The 24,022-nt window shown below is 40.5% G+C and overlaps 3 protein-coding genes across 4 annotated transcripts in view; 2 read left to right on the forward strand and 1 right to left on the reverse strand.

Annotated features, from left to right (window-relative positions):
• Positions 1-997: 997 nt before the first annotated feature.
• LOC134445322 (THAP domain-containing protein 5-like) lies at positions 998-4,146 on the forward strand. Its single transcript, XM_063194404.1, has 2 exons — positions 998-1,203; positions 1,957-4,146. The coding sequence occupies exons 1-2, from the start codon at positions 1,133-1,135 to the stop codon at positions 2,939-2,941; spliced, it is 1,056 nt and encodes a 351-aa protein (XP_063050474.1). The 5' UTR covers positions 998-1,132; the 3' UTR covers positions 2,942-4,146.
• An 888-nt stretch (positions 4,147-5,034) lies between these two features.
• psmd9 (proteasome 26S subunit, non-ATPase 9) lies at positions 5,035-15,638 on the forward strand. Its single transcript, XM_063195106.1, has 6 exons — positions 5,035-5,196; positions 5,528-5,630; positions 6,196-6,389; positions 7,144-7,245; positions 14,132-14,220; positions 15,304-15,638. The coding sequence occupies exons 1-6, from the start codon at positions 5,077-5,079 to the stop codon at positions 15,329-15,331; spliced, it is 636 nt and encodes a 211-aa protein (XP_063051176.1). The 5' UTR covers positions 5,035-5,076; the 3' UTR covers positions 15,332-15,638.
• Positions 15,639-15,864: 226 nt separating this feature from the next.
• epg5 (ectopic P-granules autophagy protein 5 homolog (C. elegans)) overlaps positions 15,865-24,022 on the reverse strand; it is a 55,564-nt gene continuing 47,406 nt past the window's right edge. For both annotated transcript variants that reach the window (XM_063195105.1, XM_063195104.1), the window contains 7 exons: positions 23,696-23,905; positions 22,731-22,875; positions 22,163-22,405; positions 20,884-21,103; positions 19,506-19,721; positions 18,859-18,973; positions 15,865-18,505 (listed from right to left, as the gene is read on the reverse strand). In XM_063195105.1, coding sequence (XP_063051175.1) covers positions 18,323-18,505; positions 18,859-18,973; positions 19,506-19,721; positions 20,884-21,103; positions 22,163-22,405; positions 22,731-22,875; positions 23,696-23,905 — 1,332 coding nt within the window. In that variant the 3' untranslated portion in view covers positions 15,865-18,322. The remainder of the gene's footprint in view (positions 18,506-18,858; positions 18,974-19,505; positions 19,722-20,883; positions 21,104-22,162; positions 22,406-22,730; positions 22,876-23,695; positions 23,906-24,022) is intronic.

Genomic DNA, 24,022 nt, shown 5'->3' on the forward strand with positions numbered 1-24,022 from the left:
CACTCACCGGCCACTACATTAGGAACACCTGTTTCAACTGCTTGATCAGCCAATCATATGGTGGCAATTCAATGCATTTTTACATGTAGACATGGTTGAGATGATCTGATGCAGTTCAAACCGAACAATCATAATGTGGAAGAAAGGTTATTTAAATGACTTTGAACATGGCATGACTGTAAGGCCGAAAGGGCTTGATTTGTGTATTTCAGAAAATACTGATCTACTGGGATATTCACACAGAACCATCTCTAGGGTTTACAAAGAATGGTACGAAAAAAAGAAAAAAAATCCTTGTTGATAAGGTCAGAGGAAAATAATCATGAGCTGATACAGAGGCACCATTAAGTCCAATAACCACTCATTACAACCGAGGTAGGCCTATGCATAAGATAATCCCTGATTACACAGGACATCAAATCTGGTGTCAGCTGAGAACAGGAAAATGAGGCAACAATTTGGACAGGCTCACCATAAACGACACTAGAAGATCGGAAAATTAGTCTTGATATCAACTGCAACACTCAAGTGGAATGGTCAGAATTTGGCGCCAACAACGTGAAAACATATGGGTCAACCCTGTCTTACATCAACATTTCAGTCAAGGGATATAATGGCATAAAGATATTTTCTTAGCATAATTACCAATTTTATCTTTGTTGGAATGCCACAGCCTACCCAAGTATTGTCAGTTGCAGGCAGTTCAGGCAGTTCTGAAGGCAAAAGGGGGGGTCCAACCATGCATTAGAGAGGTGTTCCTAATTAAGTGGCCGGTGAGTGTAGACTAATAGTAATATACAACCAATGTAAAAATAATAATAATAATAATAATAATAATAATAATAATAATAATAATGATAATAATAATCTTTTTTTTTTTTTTTTTAAAGTGGAGGCCCGAGGACATTCCAGTAGGTGGCGGTAATGAGCATAGCCTGCAGGTTATTCCACAAACGAGAAAAATATATATTTCGTCATTTCCGTCGTCTGGTGTAAACAAAACCTGGAGCAGGCTGCAGTGCAGTCGCAAAGTTGTGGTTTCTACACTGTAGACATTTAAACACTGTAGAGTTTTAAATGTTTCCAGTGTTATAGCGACTACTACTACTACCACCTTTTTCTTCATTCGAATATGCCACGTTGCGCGGCCAAAAGATGCCCCAATTCTGCAGATGGATGCCCGACGAAGAAACGCACATTTCGGTATGTCCATAGAGAGTAGCCTACATAAAACTATGGGTATTTCATATTCCAAATACACTGTTACCCAGTTTCACCCTATATTATGCCTTTCAGCAGTAACCTTCCTTTGGACACAAGTCAGCAGAATTACTTGATCAAATCTGTTTTACATTTGCCAGCAAAATTACATTTCCCTGCACTGCTGATACTATTTGTAACTTGCACTCAAAGTTCTAACTTACATAAAAGCCCCATTTGCGAACATCCCTCTTTAGGCACCCTTAAGAGCTAGATTAAAATGTGGTTTAGGGCTCAACAGACATGTACACATCTCTACACACCCGCATGCAAACACACACCACTACACAGCTTCATCTTAGGGCTTCTTTCTTTTTTTATTATTAACATGTGTATTGCCTGCCCTTTATATGTGTTTTCTTAACAGTGTTTTTCTGTTTAAAAGTGTATGTCTGCGCTTCATACTGTATGATGGGTAGCAGGCTTCACTCAGGTTTCTTGATAACTTTTAAGGGTGCTGGCCCAAATAAATACTTAAAATCAAAGAAAGGGGGGCTCACCTTGCATAAATTGTTTTCTTTATTTCTTGTGCACAGACACGTTTCGGCGTACCTTCCTCAGTGTGCAACTGCCAGGTTGCGCCCCCCTTTTCTTTGCACTTCACACTATATTATACTATATGCCTACTTGTTGCACACTTTGCGGTAGACCTAACTGAATTTAGTATTCTAATCACGATCCTGTTGCTTTCTGTAGGTTCCCTCTCAATGACCAAGGGAGATTGAAGCAGTGGATCCAATATATAAATAGGCAAGAAGGCTGGACACCATCAAAACATTCTCGACTGTGCTCCATTCACTTCTCACCTGACTGTTTCATCCACAAAGGAAATGCAACTTCCCTTACTTCTGAAGCTATACCAACGCTCTCGTACCCAAGCATGTACGATGTATCCAATCCGAAGTATACACAAAAAAGAAAGGAAGAGCAACCAATTGTTAGAACAACTGTCGTAACTGCCAGGACTGTTTTCTTCAAGGTAGCTGATCCCAAAGATGTCAGTCATGACCATCTATACGGAATCCCTGCCCCTGCCAATACAACAATGGCCGAGATGGATGTCTCCAGTCCTTTAAAAATAGCTGAAGATGAAGTCCCCAGTGTAGCGGCGACAGTTGAGGTGAGCTGTACTGTTCCACAGCCATCTGAGGATGATGATGTGTTCACTGGTGATGAACCGACGATATGCAAGGACGACGTAGAGGACAGTGCAACAATGACTGAGAGAAATCCACCCTCCTGCAGGCAATCCACATACCATGCTATTTCTGGACAATCAAAGAAAAACGGTCGCAGAAAGGAAAGGCCGATCAAGGAAAAACTGGAGCGTCAGAGCAAGCGAATTAGAAGACTGAAAGGAGATGTGAAAGATCTTTGGGCTATTGTCTGTGAACTGAAAGAGAAGCTTTACATCTCCTCTAGCTGTGACGTGCTGGGCACCGCACGCGGAAAACTGGCTAGGGAAATTCTCCTCAGGACCAGGGCCTGTGAGAGAAAAGCCCCACTGTCTGATGATTTGATGATGTTCGCCATGAGGCTTCATCAGCACTCCACAGCAGCTTACGATTTTGTCCGAGCCAACTTTGATCACGTTCTTCCAAACTCTTCAACATTAGTTGAACTTGAACTTAAAGCACTGAAGGTTGCCTCTCTATCTCACAATGTCAATGGCAGTCATTGATTATTTTCTGTTGAGAGTTTGTATCGGGTTCTAAAGATGCTCCTTTTCTATGGGGGTGTTTTTAGTTATTTGTTTTTTTAGTTTGTTTTGTTTTGTTTTTTGAAAATGAAACCAACTACTGTTCAGTTATTAAACCTCAGAAATCTTTATGTAATTTGGAATCGGTCTTATTTTGTAGAGAAATTGCACAGTCCTTTGCAATTGCCCGATTTGTGCTGCCCTTACGTAAGGGCACATGTTAACAACAATACCATAACTGTCAAATAGGTTGCTGATTTCATGTCAATAGTTGCATCCTTATAAAGACATCACTGGGAGGAAAAAGGTTGCACATGCACACGCTTTGATTTTTAAAAAATATTTCGGCCAAAATTGGTCATGAAATATGGCGCCTTCTCAATGCCCAGTGCTCTTGCCTTGCTAGGGCATGAAACGCCCAGTGATTGGATACTCTTCGGTGAACGTCGCGAAGTATCAAATCACTAGGCGTTTCACGTCCTAGCAAGGCTAGAACACTTGACATCGACATGATCCCATGGTCTGATCTTCGCAATAAGCACAAGAGGGAACAAACAGTGTCTATTATCTCACTTGATGCCAGTAACACTTGAGCGTGTTATTTCGGTCCTCATGTTCAGTACCAATGATGCCGAAGCGTGTCAATCCACATGCCACCATCACTGTTAACATGTCTACAATACAAAAAAAAACAATGGGATTCATGCGACAACTGCATGAAGGAAGCCATTGCTGTGTAAAAAAAATGCTGCACCGTTGAGGTTTATGAAAAGAAGCATTTATTTGCTTGACAGATACAAGTAAAATATTCTGTTGACCAAATTCCTGACATAGCCTAAACCCACTTGAGCTGATAGTAAGGCATGACCTTAAGAGGTCTGTTCATTTCATCCCAGGAACCTTGCTGAAGTGCAGTAGTTTTGTATAGAAGAGGAATGGTATGAGATTCATCCTGATTGTTTAGCCAATCTGATCTGCAAACATCTGTTTAAGTTATTGCTAAGTTATTGTGTGTGTGTCTGTGAGAGAGATTATTGTCCATTTCTGATTTTTATGTTTTAGTTTAACTGCACATTGGAGACTGGTCAAACGTAATTTCAGACTTATGTGCTAACCCAGTTACATTGATTTTTGACAATAAAGTACGCTTGACTTGACTTGACTAAGGAGGGTGAATCACATATTGAGTGTACTTATTCATTACGGTCCTGTAAAAATGAAATGACATGCCATTATTATGGTGGAATTATTTAAACTGACACTGTTCTTTCTTGCCATTTTAAAGTATCCAGACATGTTATGAGCAATAATTTGTAAAATGGTCTCTACCTCTTCTGGAAGATATTATCTTTGTACACTTTTTGGAATGTAATTAACATTTACACATTGCAATGTAAGATATTCCAAAAAGTGTACTGACATGTTCCTCCCACGACTGTATGATAACTCAAATTGGCTACATTCAATATCAACAGATTACTGAGAAGAACTCTGTTTTTACTGGAAAAAATAGCCTATTCTTCATTTGAATGATCTAATCCTATTTAAATCTTTGACAAAAATGGAAGCAAATGCAGTGTTTGTCCATACGTGTTATATTTGACAGGTATAAAATATAGGCTATGTAGTTATATGTTTTGGTATAGGCCTACATGATAAATAATAAATAACTCTAAATGTGTCAGAATACAAATTGTAACTGTAGGACTTCACTGTAGATGACAATCGCTCTGACCTTGACGATATCTTTGAGTATTCCTGCACATTGGACACTGCAGATTACACAATCAAAAACATAGAAGTTCCTCCATCCCAACTTCTTTGGAAGGAACATAGGCCTAATCACATATTGAGTGTACTTATTAGTTTACTCACATTTACTTACATAGTGTACTAGTCATAATTTACTCATACATACTTCAAATCTTGGCCACACAAAATGATTTCCAGGATTTCATTTAATTCCATTTCATTTTAGTAGATGGGCCCATAGAATGGGCCTATGAAGTAATGGCTTTCGCTATGGACGTGACTTTTATTATGAAGGGAGGAAGTGCCTGTGTTTACACCATATTTGTCCCCTTCGACGTACCGTAGTGTTATTGTACTGCATCATCATGAAGATGACGGAGGCAAAGGAGAAAAGCAAACTAACCGTGGAAGATGTACAGAAACTTGTCAAAAAGAAAGATGAAATCGAAGAACAGATCAAAGCATATTATGATGTCCTTGAAGATGTAAGTTGGTTGCTTAGTTTTGCGGTCTCCTGTAACCAGGATCCCACCTCGTGCTAATGTCACTGTCATTACTGCTCTCTCTAGCTTAGCCTTGCACTCCATAGTTATCGCGTATTCCAGCATTTGAAGTGAAACGGGTTTCATTTGCCTTTAAAAAGAAGACCTGAGTACCAAACAACTTAGCCTAAAATAGAACCATACTTCTGCTGCCGTAGGGTTTATGATTATGTGCTGTACACCAGCCTCTCCATTACAAATTCGCCTATCTTGAGGCCTATTTGCAATGCATATATTTGATCAACCCTGAAATGCACGAAATATTTTTTTATAGCAGGATGGCGTTGGGATGGAAGGGGCTCTTGTGGATGTAGAAGGCTTCCCGCGAGCAGACTTGGACTTGTATCAGATCAGGACAGCCAGACACAGCATTTCGTGTGAGTGTGCTTGATTTCTTTGTCACAACCCCCATCTTCACACACAGGTGGGTTTAGCCATGCGAATAGGCGAAAGTCAGGATGAATATAACAAAGAATGGTGAGAGTTGTGCTGTCAGATTTTGACGAATTTGTATATTAGATAATTGAAGTATAACACCAACTGTACTAATATTCACCATGGAATTGGTGGTGTGTGTGTGTGATTTAGAACAGGGTTGAGGAACCAATCCAATATAATTTTAATATTATGCAGCTTCAAATATATGACAGGTTTTATTGAGACATTTTAGAAATGACATTTGCAATACAATGAAATTGTATTTTCAGGGGAGCTAGTGAAGGTGTGGTCAGTTGTAAAGGTGGTCACCTTCAATATAGGCCCGAAGTGCAGGGGGTAATCCTGGTTTGTGTCCTACGGCGGGCCTTGGAGGACATCATAAAATTTGAAGTGGCCCCTCGAATGAGACTTGACAACACAATGAAGACAGGCTTTTTCAATTTGTATATTTACACGTGTGTGTGTGTGTGTGTGTGTGTGTGTGTGTGTGTGTTGGCTTTGCAGGTCTGCAGAACGACCACAAAGCTGTAATGGTGGAGATCGAGGATGCGCTGCACCGGCTGCATGCGCACGAGCGCGCGAAGCGGGAGCGCGACCAGCAGGAGGCGCAAGAGGAGGCCATGGAGCAGGAGGTGACGCTGCCCCCTGCCTTCGCAAGAGTCGACCACGTCACCGCAGGCTCACCCGCCAGCCAAGCTGTGAGTGCCCAGGGGTGTCGTACAGGGGGGTAGGGCAGTCATGGGTAAGCAATTAGGGCGTCAGACTTGTAGCCCAAAGGTTGCTGGTTCGACTACTGACCCGCCAGGTTGGTGGGGGGGAATAATTAACCTGTGCTCTCCACAAATCCTCCTCCATGACTCAGGTACCCTGAGCATGGTACCCGCCGCACTGCTCCCTTGGGGCGCCATTGAGGGCTGCCCCCTTGCACGGGTGAGGCGTAAATGCAATTTCGTTGTATGCAGTGTGCAGTGCTGTGGAGTGCTTTGTCACAATGACATTGGGAGTTGGAGTTTCCCAATGGGGCTTTCACTTTCACTTTCACTTTTTCACTTCAAAGTGTGACTGAGTCACCAGGGGCCCACACAGTCTGATTTATGTAGATATATGGCTGGGGTGTTATTTTTAACATATACATTTTTATACTCCCTGTAATTGGAAAACACATCAGTTCCTGACTCCAAGCTTTATTTTGAAACAAAATTTGTTTGTGGCGCTTAAAATAATTCCTGGGCCTTAAATTAATTGACAATCACAAGGTCAAGTGGGTAGTGCACTTCAGGGTGTTTCAGTCCAAGTCATTCTCCCATTTAAAAAGTCTGTGGTTTCAGTCCTCCATTCTATTCACACAATCTCCTGCAATGTGTTTTAGCATGTCATTTGATTGGCATACTTTATTTTTCATCTCTTGATATTTTTCTTAATAGTAAACTTAGTACTGTTTTTTTTCTGCAGGGGTTACGAGTTGGAGATCAGATTATTCAGTTTGGCTCCGTCAACCCGGGAAACTTCCAGAACCTCCAGAACATCGCCTCTGTGGTACAGCACAGCGAAGGGGTGAGCCCAACATGCATGCACACACACACGCACACGCACACACACACTCACACGGACACACACACACACACACACACACACACACACACACACTAGAGATGTGTCGTTCGTGCCGGTTCTTTTGAACGGCTCCCTGAAGTGAACTATGGGAACCGGATCACAGCTGGGGGAGCCACTCGGCCGTTATTTTGTTAATTTTTCATTAATTTTAAGCACGTGACTTCGACCAGAGTAATTCAATTTGGGGGGAAACACAATTGTTTGCCTTAAAGAGTGGCAAAAACAGTCTTTAGAGGCAGGAGAATATTCAGTTGTTGTTAATTACCTCGAGGCAGAGTCAAAAAATTACATTCTAAACACTGAATAAATAATTAAAAAGAGCCAAAAGAGCCAGTTTTTAGATGCGTCCCAGCATCTCTATAAGAGGTCTGTCCGTCCGTCTGTCCGTCCGTCTGAAACGTATTCCTTCAATTGTTCCTTCCTGTGGCCACAAGGCGGCAGAGTTGGCATTTTGGAGCGGAGCGAATGCGTGCAAGCCAAAACGTAGGTCATATGATATGTTACCAAACCGGCAAGACTGGTTACATTGTGAGATAACTGAGGGGGGCATTCAATTTTCGGCATTAGTTGACAGGCGACCCGCAGCGCATACAGCTCTTCCTCTAAATGTGGACCCGTAACATTTCGTTAGCTGTTCTCCTTTCATAACATTCACATTTTCCTTTCTCCTTGGATCGAGGGCGTTTGCATTGCATAACGCTCCACGACATGGAACTGTAATTAGTTGACAGCCCGCAGCGCCTCTAAACGTGGAGTTTTTTCTTTCTTTCATAACATTCACATTTCCTCCGCTTTTGTCCAGTCCACAAAATCGGGTTCAGACGTCTGTGTGTAGCCTACGAGCCTCCCTTTTAATATTCCCAGCGAGTTTACTTCTGCCTTTTCAGTGAGTAGCCTAGTCAGTGTGCGCTGCGCTCTGAAACATGGTGCTAGACAGCTGGGCCATTTGACATACGGTGTGTTACTCGTAGGCTACAAAGGGAGGTTCTGTCGGGCTCGTACCCCACAGGTGCTTTTCGTTGCGCTCAGAGAGAGTACAGGAGAGAACGCGTCTTTCATAATTGCTTTACAGTCGTGTGGTTTTGGTTAACTATGGCATGGAAGCTCACTGCTTTGTGCCTTGACGATGAAGCTGGTATTGAAAAATAAGCGCATAATTCACCTAAAGGGGGAACCCATAAGCGCACGATTCACCCAAACGGTTTTATTTATTTATTATTTGCCGATGTTTATATTCTTTCCCACATGCACACGATGCTGAAATGGCGTGATAGACCTACTAAAGGTTGATACTAATAAATGTCTAGTAATTTGTAATGTAGCCTACTTGATCTATGTGACATTTGAAATCATATGGTTCTTTTCCAAATCCAAGAATGATAAGCTTATTATAGCCTAAACTGCAAAAACTAAAGCCATGTCTCGCCATTTTGCTGCCTGCCACATTATTTGCAGTTTCCATGTGCACCCAAGTAAAAAAAAAGTGTACTTAATATATACTTAATAAGTACGTTTTATTGTATTTAAAGTGTACTTCAAAAGTGTGTATTTAAAGAATGTTATTTTGGGACAACTTATAGTATACTTAAATGTACTTGAAATATAATTAAGTAGAGCTTAAACACATTTTAAGTTGACTTTTTTGTACTAAAATCAAACTTTGTACAAGTGTACTTAGTATACATACTAAAAACATACTTAATTTTAAGTACATTATAAGTATACTAACCAAATCACTTTAAAATATGTTTAATGTGAACTTTAGCATGCGGATGAGTGCATTTTAAGTACATTATAAATCTATTTTAACTTCATGAGAAAGTACTTTATAGTATACTGCAGAAGTACATACTTAAGTTGTGTTATTTTGGGACAACTTATAGTATACTTAAATACACTTGAAATATAATTAAGTAGAGCTTTATCACATTTTAAGTTGACTTTTTTGTACTAAAATCAAACTTTGTACAAGTGTACTTAATATACTAAAAATATATTTAACTTTAAGTACATTATAAGTATACTAACCAAGTCACTTTAAAATGTGTTTAATGTGAACTTTAGCATGCGAATAAGTACATTTTAAGTACATTAGAAATCTATTTCAATGTCATGAGAAAGTACTTTATAGCAGTGGTTCTTAACCTTTTTTTCTTGAAGCACCCCCTAACCTGTGCTCAAGACAAGCCGCGCACCCCTAACCCAACCTTCTACATGTATTTACGCACTAAAAAATAATTGAAGTGATTAATTACAATGGTTCTTGCTTTCGACATTAATCAATACTTCAATGACTTTACATGGGGACCAAAACATGTTTTAATTTTGTCTAATTATAATGTTTGAAAGCAGATTTTTGGTCACAACCTCAACACAAACAAAATTCCGCGCACCCCCCTGAAATCTCTGGCGCACCCCCAGGGGGTGCCCGCACCCCAGGTTAAGAACCACTGCTTTATAGTATACTGCAGAAGTACATACTTAAATTGTGTTATTTTGGGACAACTTATAGTACACTTAAATACACTTGAAATATAATTAAGTAGAGCTTAAACACACTTTAAGTTTACTTTTTTGTACTAAAATCAAACTTTGTACAAGTGCACTTAATGTACTAAAGCATATTTTACTTTAAGTACATTTCAAATATATTCACAAAAATCGCTTTAAGTACATTTTAAGTGTATTGACTCTAAATGTATTTTAAGTATACTACAAGTAGATTTTACTTTAAGCACATTTCAAATATATTTATTTTAAGTACACTTTAAATATATTTCAAAAGTATATGAAAAAAAACATTAATGTAAACTCTAATTGCTCATTTCCATTGTACATTGTCTTGTTCACAACCATCAGCCATTCACATGAACCTTCCTTTCACCTTCACTTCAGACAACAACCACTGCCTCAACCAGGATTTGAACCCACAACTCACTGAACCACAGACCTGCACTCTAACCACTAGACCACAACTACCTGTTCTACATCAGGCACAATTACGTTCTTGAAGTACTAGTCTTGAGTAGTACACTTTAAGTATACTTTTATAGATTTAATAATAATACTTAGAAATCATTGGTGGTGGTATGCTTTTATCGAATTAAAGACACTTTTACATGTTTAATTTGTGCACCAAAAAAAGTATACACTTAAAGTGCACTTAATACACTAATAACACAACTTAAGTACAGACTTCAGTATTGTGCTTAAAAGTAAATAGGTAAGGCCTTACATGCCTTTTAAAGATCTGTTTGTGCTCTTCAATATGGTGTTTTTACCATGAAAATACATTAACAAAATGGAAGGTGGAAGGTTATTTAATGTTACAAAGCATAATGAATAAATAAGCCTAGGTTAAAATACACTGAAATGATGGTTAAAAAAAGTACCCAGGTGAAAAAAAGTGTACTTAATATACTTAATAAGTATGTATTTTTGTATTTAAAATATACTTCAAAAGTGTGTATTTAAAGAATGTTATTTTGGACAACTTATAGTATACTTAAATACACTTGAAGTATGATTAAGTAGAGCTTTAACACATTTTAAGCTGACTTTTTGGTACTAAAATCAATCTTTGGCAGAAGTGTACTTAATATACTAAATCATACTTAACTGTAAGTACATTTTAAATATACTACTAATTCACTTTAAAAGATGTTTAATGTGTACTTTAACATGTGGTTAAGTGTAAACTATTTGAAGTATGCTACAAATCTATATCAAGGTCATAGAAAGCACTTTATAGCATGCTGCAGAAGTACATACTTAAGTTGTGTTATTTTGGGACAACGTATAGTATACTTAAATACACTTGAAATATAATTAAGTAGAGCTTTAACACATTTTAAGTTGACTTTTTGGTACTAAAATCAAACTTTGTACAAGTGTACTTAATATACTAAAATCATACTTAACTTAAAGTACGTTTCAAATATTCTTTCTAATACCAAACTTTAGCACATTACTTTAGAAATACAAATACACTTAAAATACACTTAAAATATACTACACTAATAGTATGTTTTCAAATACCACACTTAAGCACATTACTTTAAAAATACAAATACACTTAAAATACACTTGAAATACAATACACTAACAGCATATTTTCTAATACCACACTTAAGCACATTACTTTTAAAATACAAATGTACTTAAAATAGACTTTAAATAGAATATACTAATAGTATATTTAACAATACCACACTTTAGCACATTACTTAAATACAAATGTATTTACAATACATTTAAATACAATACACTAATAGTGTATTTTATAATACTATACTTTAACACATTACTTTTAAAATACAAATGTACTTAAAATAGACTTAAAATTGAATATACTAATAGTATATTTAACAGTACCACACTTAAGCACATTACTTTAAAGATACAAATGTACTTACAATACATTTAAATACAATACACTAATAGTGTATTTTATAATACTACACTTAAGTACATAACTTATAAAATACAAAGATACTTAAAATACACTTAAAATATAATACACTAACAGTATACTGTATAATGCTACACTTTAGCACATTACTTTTAAAATACAAATGTACTTAAATTAGACTTAAAATACAATATACTAATAGTATATTTGACAATACTACACTTTAGCACATTATTTTTAAAATACAAATGTACTTACAATACATTTAAATACAATACACTAATAGTGTATTTTATAATACTACACTTAAGTACATAACTTTTAAAATACAAAGATACTTAAAATACACTTAAAATATAATACACTAATAGTACACTGTATAATGCTACACTTTAGCACATTACTTTTAAAATACAAATGTACTTAAAATAGACTTAAAATACAATATACTAATAGTATATTTGACAATACTACACTTTAGCACATTACTTTCAAAATACAAATGTACTTACAATACATTTAAATACAATACACTAATAGTGTATTTTATAATACTACACATAAGTATATAACTTTTAAAATACAAAGATACTTAAAATACACTTAAAGTGTAATACACTAATAGTATACTTTATAATGCTACACTTTAGCACATTACTTTTAAAATACAAATATACTTGAAATACACTTAAAATATAATACACTAATACTATATTTCACAATACTACACTTAGCACATTACTTTTAAAATACAAATATACTTAAAATACATTTAAAATACAATACACTAACAGTATATTTTATAAAACTATATTTAAGTACATAACTTTAATAATACAAATTATTTTAAAATATAGTTAAAATACACTAAACTATAAGTATATTTTTAAATACCATACTTAAGTACTGTACTTGATAAATAGAGTGTACTTAAAATATACTTTCAGAAAATTAAATATATTTAAAGTACACTTAAGTACACATTTTTTTGACCTGGGCAATATGACCAATAAACAAAGGTACATCCTCAGGGGGGTGTTGACAGGTTAGGAGGAGGCCAGTGGGGCGTTTGGGGGGAAAAATGGCATAGTTGGAACTGGCATAGAGGGACGCATCTGTTGTCCGCCTGTCGGCCTTGTTTGAACGACTCTTTGAAAGGAACGAGACACTAAGATCCAGATCCCATCAAAGATCCATAAATCCCATCTCTAATGCACACACACACACACAGGCAAACATGTGCGCACGCACCCACGAGCACACACAATTTTGAGCAAAGTATAGCATTATATTATTTTACTTGTGAACACTTTTGACAACCGCATTTAGCATGGACATAATTACCTCCGCCAAGGAGGTAATGTTTTCGGTCGCGTTGGTTTGTTTGTTTGTCTGTCTGTTTGTTTGTTTGTTTGTCAGCAGCATAACTCAAAAACTAATCAACGGATTTGGACGAAACTTTCTGGAGTTGTTGATAATGACCCAAGGAACAAGTGATTAAATTCTGGTGGTGATCCGGATCACGAACCGGAACCAGGACTTTTTTTAAAGATTCTGTCAGCAGGATAACTCAAAAACTAATCAACTGATTTTGACGAAACTTTGTGGAGTTGTTAGTAATGACCTAAGGAACAAGTGATTAAATTCTGATGGTGATCCGGATCACGAACCGGAACCAGGACTTTTTAAAAGATTCTTCACCATTGCTGGCCTATATATCTAGACGCCCCTATTGACCAGAAATTGATTTGCGGGGACTCCACAAAAAGAAGGCAGAAAGACTTAGGGTGTAACATAGTCAAATGTTCTATCAAGCAGCTTCCTTGGCGGACGTCTGCTCTCTCTGAGTGCTTCTAGTTTCATATGATTCCATAGAACAGTAAGAGGCTTGTTGTAGGCCTTCCTGTGAGTTCCCCCCCCCCCCCCCCCCCCCCCCCCCCCCCCCCAACACACACACACACACTATATTTGATGTCCCATTAACCCATTTTAGCCTAAGCCCTTTTTGGGAAAAGGTGCCCTCTCCCTATTAAAACCTAAATATCTCAGCCTCCGAAGCACATAAAAACATGAAATAAGTTGCATTTAAAAAGCTAGAACGTTCATTTCATACTAGAATGTGTTCATTCAGCTCTAACATACCCACATTTTTAATAAAAGAGCTCAAATCTGAAGAACCTAAATGCAGTGTATATGTCGTTCCAGGACACAATGGGTTAATATGTGGGGAAACACCAAGCGTAGGTGAATAACGTGGCGCTATTAATGCTTGGTGTTTCACAGGGCCTCTGAGTTGCCTGACATTATCATCGCAGACCACTACACAACAATTATTTTATTCTTTTATGTATTTTTCTGTCATGGTTAAAATGACATAAAAATCCTCAAGTTTTTTTTGTGTTCTTGGTGTTGTAGAAGTCCCTCAGCGTTGCTGTGGTGAGGAATGGCGAGAGGGTTGCCATGAGCCTGGTGCCTCAGCGCTGGTCAGGCCGAGGCCTTCTGGGGTAAGAAACTCTCCTTTTGCTCCTTTAAAACCTGCTTAGAAATCTAGGTAACACTTTATTTTAGGGATACATCAATAAGCACTAATACATACAATGTTAATGCCTGCATAAGTAACTTGTAAGGCATGTACTAAGCACCGAAAGGACCAAAAACGTTTTGCACTTCACTGGGTAGCAACTTCTTTCCTTATGCATTAAAATCATTTATGCATCGGCATCAGTGGTGTGCGAGTTCCTCCTTGCTGCTTCATTCGAATACATGCCTAACAAATATTTGATTTTGCTTTGTACATGCCTTACAAGTTACTTATACAGGAACATTGTATGTATTAGTGCTAATAGATGTATCCCTAAAATAAAGTGTTACCGAAATCTACTGCCCTACAAAGCCAAACAGGCAGTCACTGTACCATAGCTCCATACCTGTACTCTATTTCCACATTCTTTTGGAGATTAATCATTTTATTTATCTCTATATTTTGCCATGTCATGAAAATCATAAAAAAACATTTTCAACAACAATCAACTATGCAGTTACTAACCTTTTTGCCCTTAGTGGTTACAGCAATTGTAATTGACTGTCAGGGACAGTCTAGTGAAAGTCCTATTGGGCTGGCAAATGCATCAACTTGAAGTGCATCCTATTCTTTGTGCTGATTGGTGGGGTAGAAGGCTAGTAATTTCCCTCTCATTTTGATGGGGTTCTAGCATGAATACACTATTCATTTAAAGGTTAAATCACACTTAAAGTCTTGGATGATAAATAAAGCTTATTCAATATTTGGTCATATTTAATTTCCTGTATGGGTAAATCAATTAAAATGTATTCTGTCCCCTAACTCAGTGTTTCCCAACCTTGTTTGTCTTGTATACTGCCTAAGCTTTTTGTCCTACCATGAATACCCCCTCACCTCACTCATGCTCTTTACAGAATCTCTTCCCCTATCCCAATGTGATGTTCCATGCATTTCGTTTTAGAACATTTTCCCAAGAACCCCCTGTATTGTGTTTGTGCATCTCTAGTGGTACATGTACCTCTGGTGGGAATCACTGTCCTAACGGACTCCCTTCCTGTACACACAGGTGCAACATTCAGCCCATTCTCAGATGAGCGCAGACAACAAGATGACATCCCCACAAGAAGATAACAGGACTGCTGACCACACACACATCTGACAACAATTTGACAATAACTTCTCTCACAGTGTACATATTTTCACATTTTCATATTTTTTTGTTATATTGATTATGACTACTCTTATTTTTCCCTCCCAGTGTGATTCAGCGTGTACTTGTCTAAGTACTAAGATTGGTAATGCATTTGCTGGAAATTGTACCTAATAGAATTAAAATTCCTGAAATATCAAACTTTGTAATATTTAAACAATTGGCGAGTAAAAGGTTTTTCATTTGCCTGATGGAAGTGTTGTGGTATTATTGTGTTCTGGTATATGATTTTCCAATTCCAAAACAGTGCCTTACTATGCATGAATGTTCAACAAAAACCTTGAAAAAAGGTAACTGAAGGTAATCGTGATCTAGATACAGCCCAAACATGACGCATTACTTGCAGCAAAACAAGCAGTGGCCTCATCTACTGTTTAGTTTGGAATATCGGTATGTAAATATAACGAGGAGCAGGGCCACACTTTTGGTTAATGTATTTAAAACATGGGACTCTGGCACATACATGAGATCAAGACATCACACACAGAACTTAAGGCTGATAAAGCACAAGATATGACATTACAATGCCTCCATTGCTGTGAGATATAACATCATCATGTTGCCATCATCGCATTGCATTTCTGAAGACTATTCATGAATGCATTTTAGGATTTCAACTTCCATACAGGGATAAGATACACTAAAACAGAAATGTCAATTTCTTGTTGTAAAAACTGTGGACAACTAAGAGAAAAGTGCAATAGTGTGTGTGTGAGCGTGTTTGTGTTGTGTGTAGCATGTATGAGAGTACATATTTGAGATGTAGACAGAATGGCATTCATTTTCATCCATTCTGGGCATTATTTAACAACTGCAAAATGCATAAATAAAAGCAGACAGAGAGACAATCACACACCCCAACTTGGCAAATTAACACACACATACACGATTGATAATCGGAAATGATGCTCCGCAATGAAGCATATTTGCAGCCAAAAAAAGTCCAACATAGCTTCCATTGTCAAGATGATTCAGTCGATTCAGGAAAGTGGAATATATCGCGGAGGTACCCTGCAAACATGCAAATAGTTCAAGTTCATCTGGGCTCCCGAACATGCTCAAATGTAGAGGTGACAAGCCTGGGTTTAGAAAGTAGACAACTTGCCATACATTTCATCTAACCACTTGTGAATGAGCAGAATGCAATGTGTTAAGGTTTTTACTTCTGAGCCAGGTTTGGACACCTCTGCTGCTCAAAGCTGCTCAGTGCAGGAAAATAAGTAACTGAGAACAGAGATATGACGGAGAGAAAAAGAGAAAGATGAGGGGACAGACAGATAGAAAGAAGGGTAAATATAAAAGGAGGAAGGGAGAGCAATCTATAAATCAGGAACTAAACTGTCTCCCTGGAGAGGAGACTGAACAACCTCTCTGGATGAATGCAGTGGTTGTCCTGATGTGTCAGTAACATCCTGTAGACTGGCTACTAGGACCCTGCTCCACTGACCCCATATGATTACGAACCTCATCAGGGGAAGCTAGCGGGCGGGACAAAGGAGTCAGTTGTCTCAGCCCCAGGGAGAAAGAGGGCCCAGAACTAGGTCCCTATTACATGGTACGTATGTATTGCGTGGAGGGGGGCCTTTCAGATGACTTTGTCCCGAACACAGGAAATGCTGTCAGCGGTCCTGAACTTCTGTGGATTGGCTACTAGGATACTAGGACCATGCTCCACTGACCCAATTGGCCAGTTATGATTATGGGTGTCATCCACTTTAAAGCTGAGTGGCATGTGACTAAGATATTCCACCAATGGCAAGTCCAGTAACTCATTTCAGAAAACACTGCTGAGATTGAAAAAGGAGGTTTAAAAAAATGTGTGACAAAACAGGAAATGGTTAAAAAGTGCTGATGGCAGTTTGGCAAAATACTATTTCTTTCCAATGTGAACAACAGGAATCAATGCAAAACAAATCAGCATAAATAAGCAAGCACGTTCACTCCAGTGCGTAAAACGCCTGATGGTCAAATCACCAATCGGGTGTTACTGGCAGTTGTCCCAAGAATCCCCCGACCAAGGCATTGTCCTTTTTGATTGTTACCAATGTGGTGTTGTTCTCCAAGGGCCAGTTTGAAAAAGGCAGATAGCGGGAGAGCAAGGCTATGACCATGAAAAAATAAAAATAATAAAACCCCAACCAAGCTCAACCAATATGCAAGGAATTTGATTAAAAATAGGGTGTCCTCTCTTCACATCTTCAGGCCCTAGTAGCATAGTGAAGGCTGCAAATATATGCACTCACACAGAAGGAGGAGAAGCGCTCTCAGTACCTATCGGCTGCTTCCCAACCTAAGGAACACACGGAGGTCTGCAGTTGCCTCTACTGGGCCTACATTGGCAGAATAGATTATGATTACACTACAAACAGCCTTTTGATAGGCAATCCATATATTCCACACTTGGCCAGCTGATTTGTTCTTAAAATGTCAAAACTAAGATGAGAACCAGAGATGAGAAGCCCGTTTCTTTGTGGTTCCTTCCTGGCAAACGGAATGGATACGCTTCCTTTCAACGACACACCGTCTAGTTGTGCGTGCCCCCCTTGTTCGTGATGCTCAGTCGCTGCCGCACATCTGATGAACAGCCACCAACAGGAAGTGTGTGTGTGCGCGTGAGATGTTCAGTTCCTGCCACACACTTGATGAAACAAAGACGTGGTGAGGAAGAGTCTTGTTACATGTGTGTGTGTATGTGTTGGCTTCAGAGCGCACTCGTGTGTGTTTGTCACAAAGTTCTTCACACAGCTAATCATGGCAAAACTACCAATGAAGACTAGACTTGGCGAGTGTGTGTGTGTGTGTGTGTGTGTGTGTGTGTGCGTGCACACATGTTAACACAAGTGATTGTGCGAGTGTGTGTGTGTGTGTGCGCGTGTTATCGTATGATGTCTAGGTAGTGAAGGTCTGTGTAGAGGGTGTTGAGGAGCAGGGCTAGTAGGCGGTTGGCATCGCGTAGGCAGTGGCCTGGGTAGCTGATGAACTGCAGGGCCTGGCCTATGGACTCGTGCAGCTCCGCATACTGCTTATTACCAGGCATGGACTCCAGCACCGCCAGGGTCTGGGGGACAGGGATAAAGACACGGACGGACACACGGACGGACACACACATACACGCACGCACGCACGCACGCACGCACGCACACGGACACGCACGGACACACACACACACACAAATATCTTAGATTTTTTTGGGAATTTGGAACACTCATTTGAACAGTCCCCTTATCCAAAGTCAAGTGGTTATGAGGGTGACAAAGCTCATTCATAAATTGATAACATTACTTTCACGTTACTTTAAGTGTTAACACAAATTACAAAAAGTTGTAAAAAAAACAAACAAAAAAAAACAAGTTAGCACCTGCCCATTACCTGCTGGTGACTATAGAAAAACATAACATAAAAATAGCCTACCTGTTGTGCTTTGGCAGAGGACTGCAGGCTATTGGTGGGCTGTGTGCGCAGCTGGTTCTCACAAGGCACCTGAACCAGCAGGAAGGCAGACATGCAGCGAGCCACCACACGGAACCTACGAGGAACAAACAACACTAATCATCAAAAATACAACACCGAACACACGATGGACGCAACAACAGCACTTATCAATAGATCAAAAACACTGCATGGAACTCACAATGAACGCAGGAACAACATTCATCAATAACCAAAAATACGACGCAGAACGCAAGAACAACACTTATAAAAAAATCACCAAAAATACCACATGGAACCCATGTGGGATGCATGAACAACACTAACCGTATATTATATCAACAGTGCATAAGATTATGAGAACATTCCATGGCAACGGTGTCATGACACGAGAGTCTAATGCATACACAGTGCAGTCTAGCTTAGTCCGTTTCAGTCCAGTTGGTCAAGTAGCAGCATAGTGTGTGGTATGTGTATGAGATGAAGTAGTGTTTGTCTTGAGTTACGCTACAGATTTTAAAGAAATTGTCCCTCATTGAAATTGCTTTGACATACAGCATACCAGGCTCTTTCAAACATACTCGTGGTTATTACATAACCCAGGTGGGCAGCACAGGCCGGTGCCATACCTGCTGGAGAGTGGAGATTTCCTGCCCAGGCCGATGGCCCCCAGGAGGCCGGAGTTGAGGCGCTCCTCCCCCAGCAGGGCGAGGCGTTGCTGGAGGCCCTGCAGCGTGAGGATCAGGTAGTCCTGGGCACACGCGTCCCCCTGCTCCACCTGCACCAGCAGCAGCTGCAACGCCTTGTGCCACCACAGGAACAGCTTGGCCTCGTCCGCAGCACCACTGGGGGGAGGAGGACAGAAAATTTCAGTTGGAGATGAAGCAGTGATGGGGGACATGACAAAACATCCAATGACAGTATACAGTATTTAGGTATATTTATTCTAGCCATACTGACCGACAGATTTTATCTGGCCAGGTGAATGACACCAATTCATTTTCATGTATTAGCCATACTAGTATTGGTACCACACATCTATTGAATCAGGGGACAGATGTGTTCTAATTTGGTGTGATGAACCAGTCTGCACACGTAAATGTGCAAATGTAATAGAGAAATGTGCTTTTGGTAACAATGATCCTGGTCCTACCTGTGGAAAACCTGGCCCATATATATTTTTAAATAACTTTTTTTACAGGACAGTGAAGAGTGGGACAGGAAGCGAGAGGGATAGACGGGGGAGGATCTGGAAATGACCTCGGGTTGGAAAGCGAACCCGGGTGGCCCGCATAGCAGTCCAGTACCCAGTCAAGTAAGCCAAGACCTGGCCAATATACCCAGCTAAAGCCTGGTTGATATACATATTCAGTGCCTAGTTGACCTGGTTGAACCAGGATTTGAGGAGGGGCAGGGTCCATTTTTCGTTCAGCAATGGGCTTCATTCGATTTGTTTTGTTTTGTTTTGGCTTGATACCACATCCTGGAGGGTTGCGTGGAAATGCAAATGTAATACTGCTACACTGTACCTGGTTGAGCCAGGTGTTGAGAAGGGCCAGGCTCCCTTATTAATATTGGCTTACATGTCAACCTTACACAAGGAGCTCTGCTAGCTACAGTCTGTTACACTGGTTAAAAAAACAGTACCTGGGGAAGACCAGAGGGGTTTACTTAGAAGCTAGTTCAGGAGTAAACCAGGCTAAGTTAAGAGGTAAAACACCTAATAGAAGAGCCTGGACTCCTCGCCTGGAAAAGGAGGACTCTTCTATTAGATGTTTTACCTCTTGGATTAACCTTGTTTACCCCTCTGAGTCTATGTAGAGTGCATGGGGAAGACCTGGTGGAGCCAGGTGTTGACTAGGGCCAGGGTCTCTTTTTCATTCAGTAACATTCTGGCTGCTAAACATATTGGTTATTGTATTGCTGTATCTGATTTAAAATATATATATATTTTTTTTTTGGGCTCCATACCAGATTCTGTAAGACCTGTTCTGTACAGTACAGTACCTGGGGAAGACCTGGTTGAGCCAGGAGGTGAGCAGGGCCAGGGTCCTCTTCTCGTTCAGCACCGTCTGCTCCATGTTGAGCTTCTGCAGCACGTAGACGTAGAGCGTCAGGAAGCTGCCCAGAGACAGGCTCTCCTGCACAAAGTCATCCACCGTCAGCTCGGGCACTTGCAGGGACACCAATATAGGACCCCAGCCGGAATACAGATCAGCACAGCCTCCTGGAAATGTGAAGACACGTAAGGATGAAATATGTTATTGAGACTAGTAATGTACGGTAGAGCATTGTAACATTTGCATTATATACAATGCAATACACTGTATACTTACTCATTCATCTATTTATTAGATTCCCTTACATTGGTTATTCTCTTATTGGCAAACGTCAGCACTAGGCATCAATGGCTCAAACCCCCACAGGTGTCTCTTGCAAGTATAAATCACATCAAAAAAAAAAAAATGCTTATTTTTGTCTCATTTGTTATACACAGTTGGTTTTGTTCCTGTTTGTTTACTTTGTAGCCTCTTATGGGAGGGTTAGGTTGTGTATATTTGTAGTGAATACATGCCTTTTAAAAAAAAAAAAATTATAACAAAATATTACATTTCTTAAAGACCACCACCACTCCACTGTGAGAATCGCAGTGCTATGGGCAGCTAGTGGAAAGCCCCTTGACCCCTCTGCAATACTCACCGTAAGCATAGAGACTACAGTAGATCAGATATACATTCTTAGAATGCCCTACTGTGGCTCTAACGGTAGGGCACTGGGCTGCTACACCAGCGACCCGGGTTGGATTCTGGCCCGGGTCCTATGCCGATCCTTCCCCACATCTCTACCTCCCATTCCTTTCCTGTCACTCCTTCACTGTACTATCGTAAAATAAAGTTGTGAAAGACCAAAAAAAAAGAATGTCTGCTGTCGGTGAAGAATGAGAGAATGCCTCTATGGCGGGGGTACCACTTCGGATACACACTATAAAAAACACTAACTGCTCTTGTTGAGAGTCCTGACTATCCAACACTTCCCCCGTGTCACTCACCGTCGGTGAAGTAGGAGAGTACGTAGGTACAGCCTACTCTCTTAGACCATTTTTGTCTGTGCGTTAACAATTTCACAGTGCTCCTAAATTCTTATCCCCCCCCCCATTGCCCCGTGTGAACCCCCCCCCCCCCCAACAACAAAATCTCGCTGCCCCTATAGTTTCCAAAAATTCTGTGGGAAACACTGGCTCTTGTTGAGAGTCCTGACTATCCAACACTTCCCCCGTGTCACTCACCGTCGGTGAAGTAGGAGAGTATGCAGGCCTCTGTGGCGCGGGCCATGTGCCGCACGGAGGCCAGGCAGCGGCAGGCGGCCGTGAGCAGGGGCAGCACCAGGGGCCCGCGGGCCCTCTTCTCCACCCAGCTGTGCAGCTTGGCCCCCAGGCCCTCCGCAGTGGACACCCCCGCCCCGTTCAACAGAGACAGGAGCTCCGCAAACAGGCTGCAGGTGGCCATGTGTCTCTGCTGCAGGTCCGTCTCTGTGGAGAGAGGAGGGGATTCAATACATGGGTCAGTGACGTTTCAGCAGTAGCACATGTCAGGGTGGCGCAACGAAAGCCAGTACCACTATTGTATGTATATTTTGTTTGTTTCAGTGGACTATCTAAGAAGCACATTCATTGCAGCACATCAACCACCAATTACTAATGAATTTATGGGCTCAGATGCCGTTGCGCTACCTGATATCTAAGGCCTCCCCCTGTCTTAATACACCTGAACATTTGCATGAAAAGTTACTGATTTTTTGTGCTTAAGCAAAATTTGCACAGAAGTGATTAAAAGCATGTAAACAACAGCCTTTACCAGGAGGGTTGAAGATGACGATGCACTCCAGGAGCTTCTCCATCTCCAGCTCCAGAGAGGCCAGGCTGATGTTGCCGTTCTGGTCCAGCACCGTCAGGAACTGCACCATCAGACGCAGGAAGGCCTGGCACTTCACAGTCATGTCCTTTTGACAAAAAACGTTAACACCACCAATATCAACACACTGTACCATATTTTGACACATAATACTTCATTGTGTTGTATTACATTTAGCTGGCTGACATTCAAAGTGAATCAGTCGTCTTAGAAATCTTCCAGGCAACTTTCGTACTCCACCAGCATGTAACTGGTGGATGCAAACAGTTTACATATCTGGTGTCCATCCACTGTCTCTAGCTCAACCTTTGTAAGGATGCACCTCCAGCATCTTTCCTACTGATATAGGACTCTATCCTTCAAAGAGAAAGAAGTAACTATTCTAGTTATTCTATTTACAATCTGGCTTTCTAGCTGTTCTAGTTACAATCCCTATAATTCACCCCGTGTGGCTTGGCCTCCAGGTCTGCCCTTCAGGGATTGTAAACTACGGTAGCGTCCAGTAATGCTCGGTCTCAAGCTCTCTTTGTGTGGCTTTGCCTCCAGGTTTGCTATAGGGATTGTAACTAGTAACTACGGTAGTACCCTGTAATGAACAGTCTCTCTCTAGCTCACCTTGTGTAGTTTGGCCTCCAGGTTTGCTATAGGGATTGTAACTATTGAAGTACCCTGGAATGCTCGGTCTCCAGCTCACCTTGTGTAGTCTTTTGCTATAGGGATTATAACTACTGTAGTAACCTGTAATATTCGGTTTGTAGCTCAGCTTGTGTGGCTTGACCTCCAGGGGTTGTAAACTACGGCCTGCAATGCTCAGTCTCAAGCTCACTTTGTGTGGCATGGCCTCCAGGTTTGTTATACAGGGATTGTAAACTACGGTAGTATCCTGTAATATTCGGTATCTAGCTCACCTTGTGTGGCTTGGCCTCCAGGTTTGCCCCGTAGCCGGCGGCCATCTTGAGGAGCTGTATGACGAGCTGCGAGGAGGCGTCGTGGCTGAGGATGAGGGCGGCAGGGTAGTGCGTGTTGACGTAGCCCGTCACGTTCTCATAGGCAGACTGGTCCACCAGATGCCAGGGCAGAGAGCTGGACTGCCCCAGCAGACTCAGCAGGGCCGAATCCTGAGGGCACAGAACACGACAACCAATCAGCACAGTCATAGATGAAGAGAAGAGAAGAGAAGAGAAGAGAAGAGAAGAGAAGAGAAGAGAAGAGAAGAGAAGAGAAGAGAGCAGAGC

This window comes from Engraulis encrasicolus, chromosome 3 (assembly GCF_034702125.1).
Source record: "Engraulis encrasicolus isolate BLACKSEA-1 chromosome 3, IST_EnEncr_1.0, whole genome shotgun sequence".
Classification (NCBI taxonomy): domain Eukaryota; kingdom Metazoa; phylum Chordata; class Actinopteri; order Clupeiformes; family Engraulidae; genus Engraulis; species Engraulis encrasicolus.

Bases quoted from the DNA above. Each gene is read 5' to 3' on its own strand.
- psmd9 (XM_063195106.1), top strand. From the start codon at position 5,077: ATGAAGATGACGGAGGCAAAGGAGAAAAGCAAACTAACCGTGGAAGAT. The intron at 7,246-14,131 runs GTGAGCCCAACA...TTGGTGTTGTAG, and splicing joins TGGTACAGCACAGCGAAGGG to AAGTCCCTCAGCGTTGCTGT. The intron at 14,221-15,303 runs GTAAGAAACTCT...CTGTACACACAG, and splicing joins TCAGGCCGAGGCCTTCTGGG to GTGCAACATTCAGCCCATTC.
- LOC134445322 (XM_063194404.1), top strand. From the start codon at position 1,133: ATGCCACGTTGCGCGGCCAAAAGATGCCCCAATTCTGCAGATGGATGC. The intron at 1,204-1,956 runs GTATGTCCATAG...TGCTTTCTGTAG, and splicing joins ACGAAGAAACGCACATTTCG to GTTCCCTCTCAATGACCAAG.